Source organism: Tachypleus tridentatus, chromosome 9 (assembly GCF_004210375.1).
Source record: "Tachypleus tridentatus isolate NWPU-2018 chromosome 9, ASM421037v1, whole genome shotgun sequence".
In the NCBI taxonomy this organism is placed as follows: domain Eukaryota; kingdom Metazoa; phylum Arthropoda; class Merostomata; order Xiphosura; family Limulidae; genus Tachypleus; species Tachypleus tridentatus.
In genome coordinates, this window is record NC_134833.1 from 107064857 (window position 1) to 107089135 (window position 24279).

Below are 24279 nucleotides of genomic sequence, written 5' to 3' on the forward strand. Positions count from 1 at the left end.
TATTTTAATATATTTAATATTTTAATAGTTTAATACATGTTAAATGTATTGCCCATGTCCCTCCTGTTCTCTAAACTTTAGAAGATTCTAGGTAGTAAGATTCACCAATATGTTTTACGAAAGTACTAGCGTTTATTCGAATGTTGTTGGACTAACTAAACTTTCTGGAACTTCCTCTAAAGATTGTAAATCGACACGCCAGGAGGCAGCTTTAGGATATTGTTAGTCAGCTATAACCAGTATACGCATCAAAAGTTATAATTGTGACAAACGCTTGTTATTCAGATAACTAGATATTTTACCAGAATCGTTTACAGATTTTGAACATTATGAACCATTTAACTTCAGAGAATTAACTTCGGACGTTAGTATTTCTACAATAATATTAAATATCTACCTCTCTCTGGAGAAAGTAAGTTTGTAAATCACGTAAGGACAAATAAGAATAGAGCTAGCTAGCATTCCCGTCAAGTGAAGTGTATCAACACGAAAATCACAGACCGGTTCCAATCAATTCCAGACCAGATAGAAGACTGAATATTGTTTGTGAATTTGAAAATTTTTGGTGTGTGTGTGTGTACATTGGTTGAACTTGCAGAACACTAAATAATCTGCTTCTAAAGCGATTATGAAGAAGGTTAAGTTAGAAATACTCGTTTAATCACCATTTATTTTGATTTTAAACATTTCAAGCCTCAAATAGAATATAAATACAACTAACGGCGTTCAGACTGTTTTCTCTTCATATCTCAGACGTTGTTTAGGAGTAACACGTAGAAGATGTTTTGCACTACTGTCGAAGATGGGTACACCGTTATTTCGTTCTATTTCGGCTTCTCCCAAAAGGAACTCCAGCTGTACATGAGAAAGTTTGTTACAGCTTGAATGTTGGAGGTTTTTGAAGATGAGTAATGCCAAACAGAAGTTTCTCCCTAGCCATTAACTGTTTAAATAGTATTACAGAAATCGGAAAAGTCAACTTCAACTTGTTGAAGTTTTGTGTATTTATGTCTTTGGTGTTAGAGGTGTATCAAACGCGGTCCATCATTTCATAAAAACGTTCTTTACATGGACATTTCGATCATATCAGAAAACTTCGGAACTGGAATCGTCTTGTGCTGAGTAAGCGCAGGTAACCATCGTCACTAATAACTGGACCAGTGGTACAAGGTTTACAATGGATAGACAAACAATGGACTTCTGTGAAGGAGCTGTTGATGAGGCCACAATAAATATTGTGCAGTGAAGTGCGTTGTCTTCGGCTCTGTCTGGAACGAATAGAGAAAATGATTAATTCAAATTTAACCTCTACAGAAGTGGCTTCTCTTCTGTGAAAAACTCAAAGAAATTTGTAAGTGTGGAGGAGTACACAACATTAAATCAGTTACCCTAACCGTCATTTAATACAATGTAACCATCACCAATAACGCTGTCCAAAGTCTATGCAAAATTCTGAGTTTAAACATGTCTAGAATGGTGCCACTACTCACGGAAGTAACGACGGTTTATTTATTGCTATGGCAACAGATTTTGTAAATGACTCAAACGTATTTTATTTATGGATAACTTGTTGTAAAATTAATCTAAGAGTTTTTATGTCTTTCGATTTGTAAGACATATTCACGTGACAGAAAAAAAAATGAAACATGCTTAGTTAAATTTTAAAAAATCCGTTACTAAAACCAAAATTTTTGTAAAGTTTAAAATTGCAGACGTGTAAATTAGTGGTCCCCAGGTGTGACAGCAGTAAGTCTTTGGGCTTACAATGCTTTAATCAGGGGTTCATATCTTCTTGACAGACATAGCCAAATAGCCCAATGTAGCTTTGCTATAACAAAACACAATAATTAGTGGCAAAATATTTTGATAGAAAATGGTCTACTCTGTGTAATTGGACATATTAGGCCAAAAATTATATATACAATTTTAAGTTTGACAGTGGAAATGGCATTACAACTTTTAATGCTATGCATAATATTTCAGATGCTTGTTTTGTAATTTAATTATTGGTAGGTTTACCTATTAAAATGTATATCAGTTATGCTGATAACCAGCAAAAGATGCTATTCATGAAGCTGTGTCAGAATAACATAGAATGAACGTAGGCATCTGAAACGTTGACCTTGATCATCCAGAGACCTGGACTGAACAACTTTCTGAAGGTGAGAAAAGACTGGTTAAGTGGGATAGGTCGATGAAATAGTTGAGGTAACCAGGCGTCAATATTCTGTTGTCCTGGGGACAATAAAGAGACAGAAATAAAATTATAGAGAAGGGTAAAACATGTTCCAACTGCTGGAACCCAAGGGTCAGAAAAGGTGACAGTGGGCCAAAAAACGGGAAAGTGGAACTGGTAAAGTAAGGAAGACACGGGAATAGGAACAAAAGGTAACTTGGAAAGATGAGAAACAAAGGAGAAAATAGAGGAATGTTGGCTCATAGCCTCCACCCAAGACTCAAGTGTCAGGGACATCTACTAAAACAGATTAGTGCAAAAAAGAAGCCAGGCAGATGCACGTTTGACAAAAGGGTATCCCTGCCAAGGAGTTCCTAACAGCAAAGCAGCCACATATGGAAAATCAGAGAAGATAAATGTACTAATGTAGAGAATATGACACATGTATTCACCAGAAATTTGTCAGGAGAGTTGTAGACAGGTTTAGAAAGAAGATGAACAGATGACAGGGGATAGTCGTGAGTGTAAGATAAAAGTGAGAGAGCTGGAAAAGAGAAAAATGAAAGGCAGAAGCAGGATATGAGAATCTAGAAAAGTGAAATTTAAATAACGGTATGCCAAAGCATGCAAGTACCTGAATGTAGCTGCATACTGAACTGTTCAACATGGATACAAATATCTGTTGATGGGGGGGAGACATAATCATATGTCAGGATAGAATGAAGAAGGGATAAACCACATGCAAAAGGAGGAAGTGATAAAAGGTAATAGACTTCAGATTATGTACAGAAAGGTGGAGGAAGACAAGGGAGATCCATAGAGGTAAATAGAGAAGAGATGCAAAAAGTCTGTCCAATTTTTTATTCTCCAAAATAAATTCTACAAGAAAGGGAGATCCAATCCAGCTTAGGAGACACGTACACTGCAGGCAAGACAATTCACAATTAGTGAAAGGTGAGACCTCCTTCAAAATTAGTAGAGCCCAAAGCCACAGAAGTAGTGTGTAGGAGGATCCATACCAGAAACTAATTGTTACGTGATGTTTAAGAGTTCATCGTATAGAAAGAAAAAACAACACTTTCCACAAGAAAATTTGAAATACAAATGGCATAAACACATAGCTGTGATAAAGTGGTGAAAAGTTACAGTTAACATAAAAATTTTAAGCACTGGGTGAAAATGTAGCATGACTGACCACGTGAATGCAAAATCTAGAAGTGACAAGAGTTCTGTACAGTGTAAAGAGTTTACTGTGCTAGGAGGGTGATATGCTCTTGTTGGTGAATAATTGTTACATGCTACAGTGTAACTATATGCTGTGGGCAAGTGGTAACATCATAGCTACAAGCAAGCAAACTTTATTCATATAGGAAGCAGCACAAATCAAGAAAAGCTGTTATGTAAGGGAAGGTAAAGTATTATATCCAAAATAATAATTACAAGAAAAAGGAAAGGTTACATTAAATTTATAACTAGCAGGCTGAAAGTGCTTCTCCTGTTTACTTAAATTTATCAATTTTCTGTTTATTGAGAAAAACAAACAGTCATAGTTGGATATTTTTTGTGCACTACTTTTGAATATCCAGAAGTGGCAAGTAACAAAAAGTACGCTGGCACTGATTAAGAACTATTAACCGCGTTACTCTTTAAAATAATTTACTCAGCTTAATTGTTATTATTTCACAAAATATGCATTTTAAAAATTTTCAGAATAATGGTAAATCTATCTTACCATGTTAAAGGTATTCAAATCCACGTACTCACCTGGAAATTTCACCAACTCCTCTTTATGACCTGTTTTTTCATTAAGTATTTCAACTAGTTTGTGGCACTGGGTAGTTTTCCCTGCATGGTCAAATCCATTAAAAACAATAAGAGCACCACTTCTCAGAGCTTGATTCATGGTTTTCTAATATTTCACAGAGAAATCTGTGATAAATGTAGTCAGTACATTTCTGCTTTAAACTCCTGCAAGGACTAGATATTGCATCTTGCTACTTTAAGGATGAGAGAAGCTGTAAAATTTTTAAGTGAGTAGTTACACATAGATAAGTAACAACCAGAATAACTACAGAAATGCTATATTTTAGGTAGCACTTAGTCACTAATGAGTGGTGAAGATGAATTTAATATTTAAAAATGAGTTAAGTAGTTATTTATTTCACTGACTATGAATAGTATGATAACTAAAACAAGCTCTTAATTACTAAAACTCAACCACAGAAAACAAAGAAATAACACTTCTCTCAATATTAGCAGTCAAACCCAAGACTATAAAATGAAAGTTGTGTTAGCAACAGGTGAAGGTCACTTTCCACCACTAGTCCAACAATAGCACATGAACAAAGAGATAATGAAAGGTCATCATCCTATACAGAAATGTTGCAGTCATAAAACTGATCTATAATGGTCAAAAGATCATGTTAGAAACAACTAAATATTCAAAATATTGTACAAATTTTAAATACTATAGAAGTAAAGTCAGAGAAAAGCTAGCAGTTGTAACAGTTATGACTACCACATTCTTTCTTTCTTTCACTTCCATTCATCATGAGTGATTTTAAAGTTAAAATTCATATTCTAATTTGGTTTTAATGCCACTTTACCTTAACCGACTGAACAATCACCTTAAGACACAGGAGACATGAAATCAGCCAAACAGTGAAAACATAAGCACCTTATAAAAATGTAAATCTCTATATCACATCATGATTTATTATTCTAAAAGAAAATATGAAAATAGTGTTTGCATTAGAAAACACTTTTTTTTCCCGAGTAGATACATGCCACAATATAAGTAGTACATGTTTAATGAGAAACTTAGCATAAACAATTAAAATACAATAGAATGAAAATCATATTTTCAGAAAAATTAAAATTATAAAATATCCATGTCAAATTTATAAAAATCAACTAAAATCATTATTATTGGAATCAATAATACATTTAGAATAAACCATTTAGTCATCAAACAATTAGAAAAAGTCACTAATACATCAAAAAGAAAATTTGTTTCTCCTTAGGAGACTTAATACAGACATTATAAAAAGTAGTGTAATGTAGAATGGCAATAGAAAAAAAAACATACAGAATAATTAGAATTTAAAAGAAGTCATAATACGTCAAATAAACATCTTTGAAATCCATAAATTATTCTAATACAACACAGAAACTATTAATATGCAATGGTTTACAGATTCATATTTATTACGGCAATATTAAAATATGGCATAATAAAGAAAAACTTGCATTTAACATACATACTTAACATAAAGTGCAACTTGAGAGAAATACTACCTCATAATACAATAAAGACATGATAAAATTTCTTAAACTCTGCTCAGGAATACAAAGCACAAACTAGAAAATATAGTTTAATGTGAGTATAAAAATGTCAAATATAAAAAAAATGCAAAATGTTCAGAATTAAGATAGTGCATTTAAAACAAATCAAAATAATTAAAACTCCAATATAATGTTGTTTCTTTGAGAGCAAAAATTACAAAATTTATTTAAAAATTCTAATCACATGAAAATTGAAATACATAATAAAACATAATGGAAAGAAACAAAATCATAAATGTAAATCAATTTAAAGAAACCACTAAAATTATACCAAAGTTATCATAATGTACACAGAAAAAAAAACAAAAAATTAAGACAAAACAAAACCAGAAAATGGTTACATCGAGTTTATTTTCCCATAGATAGTAGATAAATGTGCAATGAATTTAAATGGCAATTGGAATAAGAGTGAGAAATAAAGAGAAAAATGATGATTTTTGGAAATGTAATGACTACAACATTTACATAGGTCCTGTTTGTTGTGTTGAATGTCATTGATAACGTAAATATGCCAGGTTTTATTTTTCTGTATCTCATCTGTTTAAGTTTGCTGATTGTGGAGCTAATGAAAGTGGAAACTTAAAGATGAGGAGTTTATACATCCATTTACTTTGGAAGAAGGAAGTTATTAAATGTTGGTTACTGTAAGCTCTAAAAAGCCATGAGTCCAATATGTAACGTAATGATAATTGCAATGTTTACAGGTGTTGCTGAAAACCAGTATGTTGCTACAGTAGCATTAGACTAGCTCATTCTGCATCCAATTCTATGGGCACCCAAATATTTCAGGTGTTGCTGAGAAACAATATGTTGCTGCATTAGCATTAGACTGGCTCATGCTACATCCAATTCCACGAGCACCCAACTATTTCTAGAGAAAAGGCCATCTTGAAAATCAAGCAGTATTTTTCTGCAGGATCCCAGAACATTAACTCTTTAAAGAAAGATTCTTTTAACATTATATGCTGGAAAAATTGGTGGCATGACAAGCCACCTCTCCAAGTTCTCATAACATGACCCCAGTCAATCTCCATTTACTCTTCTCAATCAAGATGTCATTTGTACTCCATTATAATAATCAATTTAAAAATACACTTTAAGCTGGGCTGTACAGCATTGGTTATTAACAAGAGAATACAACGTTATGCCAGCTGTTTCTCACTGACCATAGAAAATAAATGTGAAACTAAAGAGTTACAAGAAAATTCGATTTGTGACACATTAGTGTCATATGGCAAACTGTAATGTTAAGTCAATGTAAGATATAGTACATTTGAACTCTGGAAGTTAAATTTAAACTAGAATATATTTGAAGAGTAAGCAAACATTTCTTCTATCTATATTTGTATTTTTATATAAAAGAATCACTTGACACACTTTGAGCTTTGAGTATTAAAATTACCAGCTGCCTAATACATGTCTAGATAAAAAACTATAATAAACTTGTAAGTGTCAATTTTATTATTTACAAAACTTACCTTGCCTACATCAAAATTTAAAAGCAAAGAAATACACATAGATGTGCATATATGTGTGTGTATATACATATATAAAACTGCTGTTTCAATAGTTACAATTCTTAATATACAATGGACTTCCTTGTGGCAGTTGTACTTGCAATTGCACTCTTTCTTCCACAGTTTATGAACTCCTAAAAATTAATATGTAGTGCCCCATATACCCCAGATCTTATATTCTGCAAATCTTTCTTTCCAATATGTAAGTTTACTATACATGGTATTGCACAGAGTTCTTCCTGGATTTGACAGCTTAACTTTTAATCTTACTGGAAAAGTCAGTTAACTTGCATGTCCTTGGTTGGTGACCAGTTTTAATTTTGTTAAGAGTGATATATTCCAATGATGGTATTTGTAAGCTACCATTGAACAGTTGTCATATCCCTTTTTAAGCATAAGAGACTCTACTGGACACCATCTCCTCTTGGTTGTTCTGTAGAGTGTATGTATGCTCTTGGATCATAACCTTTCTCTCTTCAGTACTTGTTCTTATACTTATTTTCATACACTTTCTTCAAGGGTTGACAGTGACCATGTTTTCCAAAGTATCCTCCTCTATGGTGCAGTCATGCCTACCAGGAGGCATAGAAGTTAGAAATGGACTTGGAATACCTTCTGACAGAATCCCTCCTTTCTAACCACATCATTTATCAGCTGGCTTAAGCTCACTATCAGCAGGTGAAATTTCAAAGATATAAGTAATCTTAGATTAAGTTCACAATCTGCCTCTCTTCTACCATAAATTTCAAAATCATCTGGGACAAAATTCAGAAGGTCAATGGGAGGTATGCCTCCTATCTCCTTTTCATCTAAAGCCCAAAAAATTGCTGATGTACAGACCATTGCCGATACTCTCGGTGAAAGCTTTTCTCATGTATCCAATTTATCTGTTTCTTTCTGTGTTTTTGACCATGAAGTCTCAAGCAGAGTGATCATCTTTTTCCTTTCACACTGATCATCTCTACGACTATAATTGCTCCTTTACACTAGTGATATTGAAATGTGGTCTTCATCAGTCTGGCAATACATCAGTCAAACTTGATTATGTTCACTATGAGATGCTGTGCCATTTCTATCTTCTCTTTCTTACTATCTAGTGCAGTTCTATAAAGATAATTCAGTATTACCTGGATATATCACAGTGGATGATAGTAAAAAGTTTACACTATGAATGCAGGTTATTGTGATTGTAGAATTTCTACATCGAGATGAATTGTGTAGTGCATTTTAATTGAACCACTGTCCATATCGTTTCAAACTTAAAGAACATGGCTTTTTTATAAAAATAGAAGGACCTATGAAGATTAGGGAGAGTCTATCACTAAGAGGATACAATTATAAAGTCGAGGAGGGTCAATGTTTGAGCTGTGTACAATTTCTATCACGTTGTAGCTGATGACTCATAAGAAAGAGCCGCCGATATCTGGTGTACCCAGAACAATTGCTTAAACTCTTCCTCAGGGATCGTCAAAGTGGTGCGATATCTGGCGAGTCTAAGAATGAGTAGAATGTCATATGTTTAGACTTCTCAGATTATTATTTGCCACAATCATTGTCCCAGTTGTGGCTAATAAAAATCACAGAGGAATAATGAGGAGAAATTGTAGGTGCCACTTCCCCTTTTTTCTATGAAATATATCAGTTGTTGAATTAATAATCTCTTTTTTTATCCGACACAATTTCAGGTACACGTGCACTTAGATAAAATGTTACCTTGTCTGTTGCAGATCTGCCAGTAGAAAACGTAATACATCGTTTCTGTTAGTAATGCCTTTCACACGCATTTTATCAGGCATAAAAATAAGTATGTCTTATTTCTTTTCAGCTTTGATTATTATTGACTGGAGGTATAAAAAATAAACATTAATTGTACAACCTGGAATTTATGGGACCGTTTTTTTGTTCGTTGTTAAGCAGAAAGCTACCCGTGCTATTACCAACGTAAAAATGGAACCCACTTAAACCACTAGAGAATAGATGGCCCACTTATTTATACAAAAAAAAAAAAAAAGTATTTGATCCTTCTCATATCGAAGCAATTGGAAATGAATAATTCTTTTTGATTTATATACTTTCTTTAATAGTCAAGTTTAATTTTTTTTAATTTCCTGGTATTAACGAGATAAAAAGCAAAAAAAAAATTGTAGTGTCATATGAGCTGGGAATGGTATGATAGAGACTAAAACAGTTGAGGAATCATGTTTTAATGTACATAATTTGTATTACGAGATTCCTTTCTGATCGCAGCTTGACCAACTATCGTTTGTTAGACTGTTTTGGATAATATATTTCTGTTCACTAACATTGTCATTGCAGCTGTTCAGATAAGCTTAACATCAATCTTTTCGTTCGTGGCCCATGGCACTCGACTCGCAATCTGAGTGTCACTTTTTCGACTCTGTTTCACACTAAACATGCTCACCCTTTCGGCCTTGGGGGCGTTACAAGTGAGTGCCAATTTATTCGTAAAAGAGGTGGTGTTGGGTAGTGATTACTGCTGCCTTCTCTTTAGGATTACACCGCTAAATTAGAGATAGCGAACGTAGATAGTCCTCGTGCAGTTTTGCATGAAATTCAAAGCGAACAAAACTTTTGTTTATTGAAGAAGCTTCTCTTATTAGTCGCAGAAGTTTGATTAAGCAGACTAGAAGGCCTATTAAACATAACACTATGTAATACAATTTTTTTCCTGGATAGTATGTGTTATTTCTTAATTGCTTATGTTGTAAAAGTACAGAAAATGGACATTATTCCCTTTAAACTTTGCTTTTGTGACCTGGATAATGAAATTTAGAAATCAACCTATTTTCTATGTAAAAACAGGCAAATTTGCACATTTTCATTTATATAAGGCCTGAATAAAACAACATATAAATCAAGATTTACATGTATTTATACTAAAGTTTTACAAAAATGAACAAAAATGTTTAGAAGTGATTAGCTTTTCGAGATTTGTGACTGTAATGCAAATCACTTTCACATATCAAACCCCAAATATAGTCTCGGCATTCGACTTTGTTAGACCAAGATCTCTGCTTAAGTCATTCGGGTCTCTTTGTTTGGGGTAGTATGGGTTTCTCTCACCAGCTACACCTCTGAAATTGTAATCTGGATCTTCAACGTCTACCACCTCTTCTGATATGCTGCTCTCTTCTGAGGATGACTGCTTTCTCTCTGGCGGAGTGGGTATAGGGACCTCAGGGCAGTGTGGCAGTGGGACGATGGGTGATGGAATGTCCGGATACATGATAGCAGATGCATTTTTGCCAGCCCGACGTTTGGAAGGGTGCACCATGCAGAAGTAGCAATTGCTTGAGTGGTCAGTGGGTTACGCCAAATTCTTGGAATAACGAACTTCATGGCTCTCCTTTCCCCTCTGTACCATCCTGTAAAAGAGCAAAATAAAATTATTATGAAGTATAAATTTATTTCATCCACAACTGATGTGTAAGACGTTCATGCAAATATTTTATATGTGATATTTTCCAAACTACTGGAAATTAAGAAAAATATATTTAAATTTTAAAAGGTCTAAAATTTGCGTAGCATAAAATCTTACTATTCAAGCAAGCCAAAATTGTCCGTCTTACCTTCTGGAATTTTTTGCAGTGCTCGCAGGTAAAATGAGGTGCCCAGGGTTTGTCTTGATCCCCGACACACATGCCGAAATATGCCTTGTAGGCTTCACACATTTTAGCAGACGTTGTCACAGAGTACTTTTTTGCTCGTCTTAATAAATTGACCACATACATAGCAGAATGCGTCTGGAGAATGCTTGCAGCTTCTTGTTGCCATGTCTGATAAAATCAGATAGGTCTATGTGTTCACTTAGGCAGCTAAAACTAAACTGGAGTGGTGAGTGGTGAGTCCCTGTATACATATTACTATGGAAAGTTCTAGAAAATGCTACAAGGTTCTTAGAAATTCTCGTAAGTTCAACAATATTCTAGAAAGTTCTTGAAATTGTTTTTATAAATACGAGAAAATTCTCTATCAGCTACTCAGCGCTGAATCTACCTGAAACGTTCTGGAAAATTGGTAAATTTGAAAATTTCATTACCAGATCACAAAAGCAGAGTTTGAAGAGAAAAATAGGTCTTTTCTATTTACTCTAAGTATAAAAAATTGGGAAATAACACTTTCTGTCCAGGAACAAGAGAAAGCAAAAATTTTATTACATAATGTAATTAAAAAGAAAACCAACAGCACATTCAAATTTTACATAATTATTAATTTCACCCTTCCACAACTACTAGAGCAATAATTTTCATATACCTCCTTACAGGTGTTCTGGATGTAACTTTGCTCCAAAGGTCAAGCTTTTCTTCATGTTATCTTAGTTTTTTTAAGGTAGCCACCAGAGCTTCAGTGTCCACAGAACAAAGTATGTGAAACAGTGAATTTCATGAAAGATTCCCGTTTTGTTCAGAGTTAGTATAATTTTAGATATATATTAACAATCACGGTATTACATAACTGTTTGTGCCCTTGATTTCTGCAGACGTTATCAGAAAGTATCTTCTTTATGCAGTACCCAATTAATCACAACGATAAATCGAAGCTGATTAGTAATTAATGTAAATAAAAGAGTACACGCTTTTGTTTGAAAAAAGTATTTTTATTTGAATATTTGAGTTATTTTGTTGACTATGCTCAATTTAATTGCTACATAAAATATCATGAATCTGCATTTCTCCGAAAAGAGTTGGCTATCTTTTCGTTCATGTATCAATCTAATTTTGTTGACAAGTTCTAAAACACTATGTCGAAAACTAACTAAATTACATGTAACCAAATCTATTTTAATTTTCACAAAGCGAAATGTGTAATACATAAGAACATATCTTGTCATGAATACTTTTAAAATATGTATACTCTGTTGGTAGTTAATACTTTTCACATGGCTGGATCCTTTTCGCTACCCACTGTGGAACTGATTTGGGGTTGCTCCAAGCAAATTTTGAGTTGAAAAACACTGCGCAAAAGGCAACACCAGTAAGCAGACAGCTCAACATCACCTCCTGAAGGGAGATCATCGTAGCCAAAATTACAGCATCTATTCCATGAACTGCCACATCAAAAAATGTACTAAGCCAAATATCAGGAACCATTCGGCTTCCTGTCCAATCCAGAGAACTCCAACTAACCACCTAGAATTTGTATTACAACAGGAATTTGTTTTAAATAAGTCTATTATAAAATAATTCCAGAAACAAAATGTTAACAAATATATAATAAAAATGTATAAGCATTGAACAAACGATGAGGAACTTGATTCCAAGAAAGGAAAAAAAGAGGAAAGTAGTGTAGAAGTCCAAACAGAGAAATACTAAATATTATTTTTAGACTAGAACTTGCTCTTTTATGGCCATTAAACATCAACTAGAGCCAATCACAGGGAAGGCAAAGAGAGCCATTTCGCCTTGGCCTCAAATTCACACATTTGTTAAGTTTCACGACTTTTTGTTTTATATGTCTCACTTCGAATAATATTTACTCTTTTTTTCGAGCTAATGGTGGTTTGTTATTTTCATGTGTTGTCAATTTTTTTATTTTTACTATGGCCAGGGACCTCAATACAAGAAGTGCTCTGGGCCTCCCTGAACCTCTTAACCGTTAACATATTAAGAACAATTTCCACCTTTTCTCAACGCATATCTTTGCCTGTCCTTTCACTGCTGATGAATTAATTCATTGTAGGTAAATCAGTATTGGTACATAAATTCAAATCATCTAACAAATTATCCATATATTTCTGTTCAACACCATTTATCGTTGTAAGAAAAAATCTGACTGAATTAATTTTATCTTCTAGTCTAAATAAAACAAACAAACAAAAATTTCCAGCCTACAGACGTTTTCCCTCGACTTTCACAAACAAAATTGTTTATTCAAATATATATATCTACACTCTTGCTCAAAAAAGTTGTTGCATGTGATATCTTGAGCTTGTTTGTCCCTTATTTGTTATTTTTCTTGTTTTTTTTTTTAATATGTGCAATGTCTTTGGTAATTATTGATAAGTATGTTTGTAACATGAACATTCGTGTATTATTTCATGATTATGTCTTTTTTATGGAAATTTCTGTAGAACTTAAGATCTGTATCACCACAAATGGACTTTTTTCTTCACTTCTATGTCAGAACAAATAAGACTATCATTTTGTGAAAATATTTAGTATCAATCTGAAACTTTCAGTAAACGCGCAACAATCACATTCACATCAGAATATTTATCTCAATAACGTGTGTGGCCTCCATATGCTGCAATAATATCCACTAGGTGGTGTGGCAAACTCTTAATTAACGTTACGAAACTTTGATTTGGAATCCTGTCCCATTCCTCAGTCAGTGCTTGGCGTAACTGTAGGGTTGTAGGGGGATCGTTCCTATTCCTGACTGCACGGCCAAGTTCATCCCAGAGATTGTTTGTCGGGTAGGTATTTGGACTTACAGGTGGTTGCTCAAGGACCAACACAGCACATTGTTGCAAAAAATTGTGCACGCTGCGAGCCTTATGAGCCAATGCATTGTCCTGGAAAATACCCTGGGTAAATGGCAGTAAGTGGCGATCCAGGATATCCTGATACACAGCACCAGTGACGTTTTGATCTAAAATGACCAACTGGCTGACAGCTGCAGAACAGAATGCACCGCAGACGTGCACTGAACCTCCGCCTCCTGCGACGTTTGGTTGAACATTTTCATCATTCAGCTGTTCTCCAGGAAGTCTGCGCACGCGTATCCGTCCATCAGTGGGGTAGAGCAGAAATCTGGATTCATCAGCAAAAACTACATGATTCTAGTGTGCGATCGTTAGATTACAGTATTGCTGAGCCCACTGCAACTTGTTGTTGCGATGTCTAGCTCTCAAGTTAAGTTTCTTGATCATCCGTCTTACTCTGTATCCAACTTGCACCAACCGTCGATTAACTATCTGTCGTGAAATCCGAATCAGTTGTTGCGCACGTACCTCAAAAGCAATCGATCTGGATGACATCGTACGGTTTCGATGAGCTCTGGTGAGGATTCGGCGATTATCGCGTGCTGTAGTGGCAGGTGGACTGCCCGTAGGTCTGCTGGGACTCACAGTTCTGGTTACAGTTCTTCTTCTGGAAGCTCTGTTGACGGTCTGCCTGGATATACCAAGTCTTCTTGCAATATCGCCTTGTTTCTACCAAGCGTTGTCGTAGGCAACCAGTTGATTTCTCAAACCTACGTTAGTAACACCTGGCATAATGTCTAAAATATTTACAGAGTTGAAAACGCGTCGCCAACAGGTAGGGTACAAAAGAAACACCAAAATCCCTGGCTTTTATACCTCATCTTAGACACTGCGTTTGGGACAAGTCTCAGAACACTCCCATGTTCAAGGGATTAAACCGACTCAAAATGAACCCAGGTAATGCAGAGTAGAAGATAAACAAAACTTGAAAGTTTAAGGGCAATACATAAAGTGAATTTTGTTTTAAAATGGCAAAAATTACACTTTTCGAACATGTAATAACATTTTTGAACAAGTGTATTAAGGAAATATTCTATAACCATGTTGCAACTAAAAATAGTGTTTTTATAAAGCAGCATTCAGAATATTTATATAAACTACAACCTTTTTCGTCCAGTAGTGCTTCTCCCATGTACAAACGACGAGGACGTGTTCAATGATCTGCAGCACAGCTAACCATTGAAGTTGTTGTATAATAAAGAAGTATGAAAGAAACACCGTCAAAGTATCGCTTATAAAATAGGGAAACTGGCGAACTAAATCCTTGCGAGGAAGGAGGCGCCATCCAAGAAGCACAGTCAAATGCCCCCAAAAGTGGAAGGACTCCAGAATAAAAAATACTGTTGGTAGAACATTCATGATTACTGGTAAGATGTTCAGTTCCTAATGAAAATAAAGATTTACTTTCTTTAATAGAACAATATACACTCGCTTGATTTGACAATGTGATTTCTCATCGGTTTTAAACATTTAAGTACGCAGCAATTAATGTTAAAGCTTTCACTGTAATGATGTTGAAAAGTTTAAAATTTGCATTACGAAAAATATTAGAAAATAACCGGCTATCTTTTTCTTGTTTTTATATAAGCTCATTAGAAAAATATTGCTTACTGAAAGATCTTCATTGAACACATGCAAGAACAAAATAAGCAGAAAAATTTTGGTGATCGTATAAAATTCATAATATTTGTTCCTTACAGTTTGGCACCTTTTTATCTACAATCTTTACCTTTATACTGGAGATAAGTTTAACGGTGTATATCGCTAAAATGTGGGATTCCTTCACAGCAATAGGTATGCGAGCTAACCCATAGTACAGCTTTGCGTTTAAAATAAAGAAAAGGACTAAAAACTGGCCCGTAATGGCCAGATGGTTAAGGCACTCGACTCTTAATCTAAGGGTGGCGGGTTCAAATCCCCACACATCAAAGAGCTTGTCCTTTCAGCCGTGGAGGCGTTATAATGTTACGGTCAATCCCACTATTCGTTGGTAAAAGAGTAACCCAAGTGTTAGCGGTGGGTGGTGATGACTAGCTGCCTTTCCTTTAATCTTACACTGCTAAATTAAGGACGGCTAGCGCAGATAGCCCTCGTGTAGCTTTGCCCGAAATTCAAAACAAAACAAACTAAAAACTCTTACAGTAATTACTATATAACAGGAGAGAAACCAATCCTTTTAACATTCCAAATCAAAAAGTCATTATTAAATAGTGACTTCATAGTTCTCTAAGCTGGAATTTGTTATACTATTTCACGAAATATGGATGAAATATGGGTAAAGCCTAAAATGTTGCAGACACTGTTTATGATATATTTTCATGTGAATGTTTCTGAACCAATAGGAAGAATTTGTACAATTTTCTGGAGCTAATCGAGTGTAATACTGTACGAATCTTCGTGACTTTCTTCTTAATTTCTCCCAGTTATTAACATTTTGCAAAATTAGTTCTTGATGTATATTCAGCGTAGGTTCCAACACTAAAAACATTACTTAAGCATATACGCACGTATGGAGAATGCTTTGAAGGTTGACAATAAAAAAATAAAATCACGGAGAATGTTAGTCACAGAGGTACGTGAATTATCTACAGCCGTGGAAAACCCTAACGTTTGGTGTTTCTCACACTTTGATTGTTAATTTGTTGATATAAAAACAACTTTATTTCTGTCTATTCTTCATAAGGTTTCTTTTGTGAACTCAGCTGCTTGAGTCAGGTTTGAATTTTAACGTCATTGGTCTTAAAGTCAGAAGTTCATAAAAGAGTTTAAAACTCTACATGCAAACTTCTGCGTTTAGCTAGAAGTATTTATTATACATACGTGTAAGTCATAGGTTGTTTTATTAACTTTAAGACGACAGGTATTTGTATTTAAAGTTTTCTCACCATTGCAAAAATTAATTTATTTTTCTTAAGATATATTAATATACAGTAATAACAACCACTATAATTTCTTTTCGGTATTAAAAGTGAAAGACCTCTCATTTGGCTCGCTAAAATTAATTCCAAAACATAAACTTACCAAACAGGCCAAATAGTAATGGTCGTTATGCGTTAGTCTTAACGTTTTTCGTCAAATAATGTTTCACACACTGCAGAACGCGCTGTATCAACACTGTTCAAGCCTGTACGCGTATTTTATTATGAAGGTTATAATTTTATTTACACGATATACACTATCACCGTAAGCAGTGCTCGATAGGTGCAGGATATACGACGTTCTACCATCGTCGTGTTGCTGAAATATTACGTCGGCAGATGACGCTCCTTTTAAAAAACAATATTATTTCATAAAAACATTAACATGGCTCTTTTAGGAAATAAGCCCTCATGATTAAAGGTTCTCTAGCTTTCACGAATTGATAAGAACATATAAGCATTCGTACTCGCTGCTTGGCATTTATACACAGGATTAAGGAAATTATAATAAAGCAATCTGAAATACGCAAATAAGCTTATTGAGTAACAACTACAGCCACTATAAAGCGGCGGTGGAATAGCGCTATTATAAAATTAGACTGTGGCATTGACTGGTGATAAGTAGTTTGTGTAATGCAACCTAATACGGGTCTCTATAAAAAAGGATATAAAACCGTCGTTTCCGACGGAAAGATTTCATACATTAGAGTGTAAAGATGATTTCATATTCGGGATTTAGAATTTCCATGACTGGTATGTTTCTTGTACTTAATGGTCTCAATACTACAAAACCAGTTAAATTGTGAGAGCTCCTCAGAACATGAGCAAAAAACTTGGAGCTGTTTTACTTATGTTAAAATTAACACTTGTAGTTAAAAAGAGTAACTAAGTATGGTCTACTATCCACTAATTTAAATTATTTGGAAATTACAACAATGAAAACTCAATTACCAATAAAGTTAAACGTTTAGATTAAACGAAAATTTAAAAGTGTAACGGATTTACTGTAAAACATTTATTTTAATATCTACGTTTGATTCAGTTTTATACATGTAAGGTATATTGTTAAACGTGTATTGCTCAAGCCCCGCCTGTTCTTTAACTTTGTAGGATATTCTCGAGAGTAAAAATCAACAATATATGTTTTACGAAAGCAAAAGTGTATCTTCGCATATTGTTTGGTTTGGTTTGTATGTTTAGTTCTTAGAATTTCGCGCAAAGCGACACGAGGGCTATCTGCGTTAGCCGCCCCTAATTTAGCAGAGTAAGACAAGAGGGACGGCAGCTAGTAATCACCACTCACCGCCAACTCTTTTACCAACGAATAGTGGGATTGACCGTAACTTTATAACGCCCCCACGGCTGAAAGGGCGAGCATGTTTGGTGCAACGGAGATGCGAACCCGCGACCCTCAGATTACGAGTTGAATACCTTGGTTTGTTTGTTAGGTTTGTTTTAAATTTCGTACAAAGCTACTCGAGGGCTATCTGTGCTAGCCGTCCCTAATTTAGCAGTGTAAGACTAGAGGGAAGGCAGCTAGTCATCACCGATTACGAGTCGCACGATTTAACACGCTTGGCCATGCCGGGCCAGCCGAGTACCTTAATCACCTTGTCATGCCGGGCGTAAGGAAAGTGTATCAACATTAAATTAATTTGCTCGTCGTGGACCTGGACATTTAGGTGTTGGATAGAAAATTGAATATTGTTTGCGAATTTGTAAAACTTTTGCATATACATAGTTATTTGTAATAACCATTGTTATAAATTGTATTGTTTTTATGTATATTAAAATATGTTTGTGTTAAGAAAGAAAATTATATATCAGTCTTTTTGCAAATATAATAAAACTGATATATATCAACATTCCATTAACTTCTAGATTAAAATTAATTTTTCCAGCTATTTGAAATTGTAATACGTAATGTACGTAACATCATGGATTGGTGACTCGTCCGAGGTAAATTATAATGTGTAACAATAAAATAAAGGCTCATGTTCGAGATTTGAGTCAAACACAAAAATAAAATTAAAATTACAGTTTAGTTAATATTTATTATTTCCAACAATATTTTATTGTGTCTGATTATCCAGATTTTCTTAAATCACCTTCCTTTGTACGACTGGAAAAATATAAAAAAATTGAATTGCTCGAAATTGCCAATATATTAGAATTAGATGTTAAAAAATCAATGAGAAAAGGTGAAATGAAAACATCGTATTGTTGAAATACTAGTCGAGGGTGATTTATTGTCTGAAAATGCATTTAGGGAATACTCTAGTGCAGGAATGGACAACTTATTTTTCATAGTAGCCAAAACTGTGGCTAATGAAAACAACGTTGGCCACATTATTTAAAAAAAGAAAAAAAATGTTAGTTTAATCAAAATAATTGCACTTCAACTAACCTTCAATATGAAAATTGATGGAGTTTTTATCAACAAGTTTCGTGAAATTTGTCTTAATATCTATGCTCAATGAGTATCTTAGTTCTGACTCTAAATTTATGTCAGTAAGCCGAAATTTGTATCTAGACTTGAAAAAATCTATCGTAGAAAATGTTGCATCATACAACCATGTGGATCTAAACACGGAAAGTAATTTTGCAATTGATATCTTTAAATTTGGAAGACTCTCATTTATCAGAATAGTGAGCCACATCTCTCTGATAGAACCTTTCTGTTTACTTTTTTATATGTTCTACATTTTGCAAGGTAAGCATCCCGTCTTCAAATCCACACTTATCCAAAGATAAAAAAGATGTAATGTCCTTACTGAAATTTCCTAAGTAAGTCTGAAATGGATCATGCAAAAATTCAAATATATATTTCAAATTTTAAATTCAGAGAAACGTGATTCAAATTTTTGAGATAGATTTTTTATCCAGTTTACATAGAGATCATTTTTTGCATAAAAAAATCATAGTACTTATTATTTTCCAGAAAAATATTCAGCTTTGCAAAATGTATAAAATCATTCTTTTGTAATTGTTCCGCAAGGAAGTTTAACTTTAACTGAAATTCATGAATAGACTGTGATTGCTCGCTAATTATTTTACCTCTTTCCTGAAGCTTCGTATTGAAATTATTCAAGTGAGTCATCATGTTGCACAGAAATTGCATATCACACTGCCATGAGAAAGTTTCAATTTCAGGAAAATTTTCAATCTTACCTTTTTCAATACGATACTCTTTCATTTGAGGAAATAAGGAAGTAAATCGTTCCAAGACTTTTCCTCTACTTAACCATCTTAAATTTGCAAAATCATTAAGATCATCAAAAGTACAGTCTCTGCTTTTCTTCAAAGACTCCACAAACTGTCGGTGATTAAGAGAGCTTTCACTTCTAACATAATTCACAATTTTTACAACCAAAAAGTGTTTCAATTCATTAGTTTTAGACATCTGAGCACGTAAATTTTCTTGCTGCAAAATGCAATGGAAAGATGGCAACGTGGATATCACATTATTTTCAAATAAATGCTAATTTAAAAGAGAAACAAATCCTAATTTCGCCCCAGTCATGGCGGGAGCACCGTCTGTTGTGACAGAAACCAGTTTTTTAAAATATAGATTGAATTTTTTGGACATTTCAAGAAATTTTTCAAATATGTTTTTTCACATGTTCGATTTCGTAATCCACAAAGGTCAAATATTTCTTCCCTCACTTAAAGATCTGATGTTACACATCGGACCCAAAATATCAACTGCGCAGTATCACTAACATCTGTTGAATCATCCAGTGCTACAGGAAAATACAAACAGCATTTTAATTGTTCAAGCAACTAATTTTATGTGTCTTTTGGCTAACTCTAGCATTCTGCGGACAATTGTTCTTCGACTTAATTGCAAATCATTTACCTTTTGAAGAATATAATCTTTTATTTTTGAATCATAATTCCCCAACAGAGTTTCAATGAGTACTATCAATATTTCTTTTACTACTTCAACATCAGAAAATGATTTCTTTTTTTAGTTAGAATCCAAGCTTTTTTTATAGCTAGCTAACGTAACTAGTTCTATCGATGATAAAAATATTTTTAGAACTCCCTTTTGTTCATGAAGTTGCGCCTTCAGACGGCTAATTTCATTCATACGATTTTGCTATCAACTGGAAATTTTACATCAAATTCGTTGTGAAAACTGTTAAAGAGTTGGTTAAGGTTGTATACTTTATTATTCATAAAAACTTTGTTTCACAAAAGACACACTGGCTTATTATTTGCTTCAATCACTGTAACTTTCAGCTCCCAACTTTCATTAAATTGTCGTTTCACGTTTTTCCAGTCACGCGCCATTCTCTTTTCAGCAGTAATACCAAAATCAGTTAAATTATCTTTATTTTCTGAGTGTTCATCATTATCTGGATTCTTTTGTTTTCGAATTATCCACTTATCCATATTATAGGATTAAAAACAAAATTTATTTAAACACTTTAAAGTCGCACAGTAAAAATTCATGCAAAACAACGCACACTCGATAACAAACATTAAAACCAGACTGGCGTTACAAAATGGGCGTAGTCTGTGGCAGTGATGAAGCGCGCGACATTAGCGATGATGTGAGGCAGTGCAGTTGCTGATTATCAAATTTGAGATAATACTAAATGATGGAAGCAGTTGATTCCTAAACTTGAGCTCGCAACAATTGTGCTATCCACTGTCCACGTGTGGCCAGTGGTCAAGGAGTTGCCCAACCCTGCTCAAGTGTCTCCACTAGCCAATCAGTGATAGAGATAGGTTAGAAATACATTTGAAACTGAAACAAATCAAGCTTGAAAGACCTCGTATCAAAGCCTAAAAGGAGAAAGAGCAAACCTGTATCAAAGCGGAAATGGAAAGTAAACGCCTCGAAGCCAAACAAGTCTGTATCAAAGCTCATAAAGAAATTAGATCGGAAGAAATGGAAATTAAATTGAACTTCGACTGACGAAGGCAAAATGATGACTTTGAATTTAATTAGCATATACATGTACTAAATTACCACCATTTAATGAAAATAATGTTGATAAATACTTCTAAAATTTTGAGAATGTTGTCCAAACTATGGAATGGCCCGCCGAAAAATGGTCATTATTATTACAGAGTGTTAACCGGTAAAGCACAAGAGACTTATGCTTCTCTCTCTTAGAAGCTGAAGCTTGTACGGATTATGGCAAGATTAAAGCAGCTTTTCTCAAAGTATATAATTTAGTACTGGAGGCTTATCATCAAAAGTTTCGATTTTATGGTAAGAGAAAAGTCAATTTTATATGGAATTGGGTCATGAAAAATAGGTTTATTTTGATCGATGGTGTAATTCTATGCATATTGGCAACAGTTTTGATAAACTAAGGCAGTTACGTTTATTTTAACTGAGGAATTCAGATGTTGTGCAAGTAACAAACTGAAAACTTACTTGAATGAAAAGAAAGTTGAAACCCTGCAGGAAGCAGCTGCTCTTTTCGTTGACTACACTTTAACACATTAAACCACTTTTCTTAAAAGAGAAATTCCCACCATTTTGGCAAATACCTGCACCTGTTCAATCCACAAAATTTGAGAATTATTCTAAAAAAATCCAGCTACTCTAGTTTGAAATTTTATTAAAGATGGGATGAAACTTCATCAAAGAAATCAAATCCTGTTTGCCATTTTTGTAAAAAAAAACTAGTCATATTATATCTTATTGTTGGTGTTTAAAAAGAAAAAAGAAAAGAAAGCAACACCCAGTGTGTTCGTGTCTACAAATGGACGTAATTTCTCCAGATCGCGCGATGTCATTGATTTGGCCTATAATAAAAGGGCTGATGTAGTTAGGTAGAAAATTAGACCTTTTTTGTCTGTTAGTTCTGTGTCTTTGACAAATAACGGGTGATCCCATACCCATATGTATTTATGTGATACTGGGGCGACTAAATCGTTGTTAGAGGATATATTGGCCTAAAATTCGAGTTCTGCCACTGTGAGTCTATTACTGCTTAGAGTATTGACACTGGCTTTGTTAACGTTCCTCTTCATAGGATCAGATCTAGTTTCAGGACCAGTTGTGGTTGGAGTAAAACCTACCCTGCCACTTAAGGGTGAAACATTGTTGTTGGGAAATTATTTGGCTGAGGAAAAGTTGTTGCTCGAACCCAAGATGGTCAGGAAGCCAATCAATGCTTCATCTAAGGATGATGTTGTTATTGATAATAATACCGATGTGTTTCCCTCATGTGCTGTGATTCGAGCTCAGACTTAGAAATTAAGCCAAAAACAAATGATAAACATGTACTCATAGGACGTTAATATATATTTGTCTCAGACATTGTTTTGGATCCAACAGGGTCTTGTGAATAATTGTCTTGCTGTCAATTCATTGGTGAGTGACAGTGATGAGTGTGAAGGATCTGATTCAGCCAGGAAGTTCTGTTTTCTAGCAGTAAAGTGATCGTTAAGCAAGAAGAAGATATGCAGATCTCTTCATTATTTAAATACGTGCTCCCAAGGAATGAAATGGAGAAAGTTTCAAATAGTTACTTTTTCAAAAATGGTGTGTTTATGAGAAGAAGGAATCCATCAAATATGCCAGCTTTAGAAGTCTAGGCTGTAGTTTATCAAATCGTTGTTCTAGAAGCATATCATTCTGCAATATTGAAAGTCGCCTATGAACTTCCCTTTGGGAGTCCTTTAGGTGTCAATAAGATGTGTGTGACTAAATCATGAGATATTTCGTTTGGTCAAAATTTAGGGAAGATGTTTCTCAGTTTTATAAAACTTGCCATACCTATCAGTTGGTTGAAAAACCTAACCAAAAAATTCGCGTTATTCCTTTGAAACGTATCCCAGATTTCGAAGAACACTTCAATCGTGTGATTATAGATTTACATATATTTTCATAATAGTACAAATATAAATTCGCTATACAAGTTGAATAGTTAACTCCTATTGGAATTCCTATCGCTTTTTTTTATATATAATATCTCAGTTAAAAGTTTTTATTCTCTAAGGAGAGAGGTGTAACAAATTTACTGTTATACGTTTATTTTAATATGTAAGTTTGTTTCTGTTTCATTAATGTAACGTGTATTGCGCAAGTCTCCCTGTTCTCTAAATTTGCAGAAGATTCTAGAGAATAAGAGTCAACAATATATGTATTACGAAAACACTAGCGTATTTTCGAATATAGTTGGACTAATTGAACTTTCTAGAACTTCACCTAATGATTATAAATCGATGCGCCAAGAGAGTTTTAGAATACTGTTGGAAGCTATAATTGTTACAAACGCTTAGTAATTGGAAACTACAGATATTTGAGTAGGAACATTTATATATTTCGAATGTTAGTATTTCTACAACGACATTAGACCTCTATCTTCCTCTGTAAAAAGGAAACGTGTAAGTCACGTAAGACCAAATAAGAATAGAACTAGCTAGCATTCCTGTAGAGTGTAGTGTGTCAACACAGAATGAGTTAGATAGAATAATGAATATTGTTAGTAAATTATATACATTTATACACGTACCAAAGAATTAAAATGACTTTGCTCTATACATAGTCAATATTCATGTCAAATCATTTTGCAATATAACATGTACTAAAGCTTTTGACTGCAGATTCTAAATACATTCCAAATAGTTATTACTTACTTGCAGGTAATACTTTATAAACACCTGTTGAACTTACAGAACTCTGGTGAATGATCTACTTCTAAAGCCATCATCAAGAAGACTAAGTTAAAAATATTAGTTAAGTTTTCATTTAGTTTGATTTTAAATAATTCAAGAGCCTCAAATAGAATTAAATACAACTAGTGGCGTTCAAAAACTAGTGTTTCTCTTCACCCCTTAGGAGTAACA

The 24279-nt window shown here is 34.0% G+C and overlaps 1 protein-coding gene across 6 annotated transcripts; it reads right to left on the minus strand.

Annotated features, from left to right (window-relative positions):
• Positions 1-650: 650 nt before the first annotated feature.
• LOC143225995 (uncharacterized) lies at positions 651-16972 on the minus strand. 6 transcript variants are annotated; one of them, XM_076456316.1, is made up of 5 exons: positions 16565-16960; positions 14648-14883; positions 7000-12188; positions 3941-4191; positions 651-1268 (listed from the first exon to the last, which is right to left on the minus strand). In XM_076456316.1, the coding sequence occupies exons 4-5, from the start codon at positions 4077-4079 to the stop codon at positions 1087-1089; spliced, it is 321 nt and encodes a 106-aa protein (XP_076312431.1). In that variant the 5' UTR covers positions 4080-4191; positions 7000-12188; positions 14648-14883; positions 16565-16960; the 3' UTR covers positions 651-1086. The 6 variants fall into 6 exon arrangements, with proteins under 6 accessions (XP_076312431.1, XP_076312429.1, XP_076312430.1 ...); XM_076456314.1 differs by having other exon boundaries at positions 14648-14926; positions 16565-16942; XM_076456315.1 differs by having other exon boundaries at positions 8752-12188; positions 14648-14926; positions 16565-16926.
• Between the last annotated feature and the right edge of the window lie 7307 nt (positions 16973-24279).

Excerpts from the sequence above, each read along its gene's own strand:
- LOC143225995 (XM_076456313.1), bottom strand. The coding sequence starts at position 14,902 with ATGAATGTTCTACCAACAGTATTTTTTATTCTGGAGTCCTTCCACTTT. Across the intron at positions 12,189-14,647 it reads AGCACTACTGGACGAAAAAG|GTGGTTAGTTGGAGTTCTCT; the intron begins GTTGTAGTTTAT and ends TACAAATTCTAG.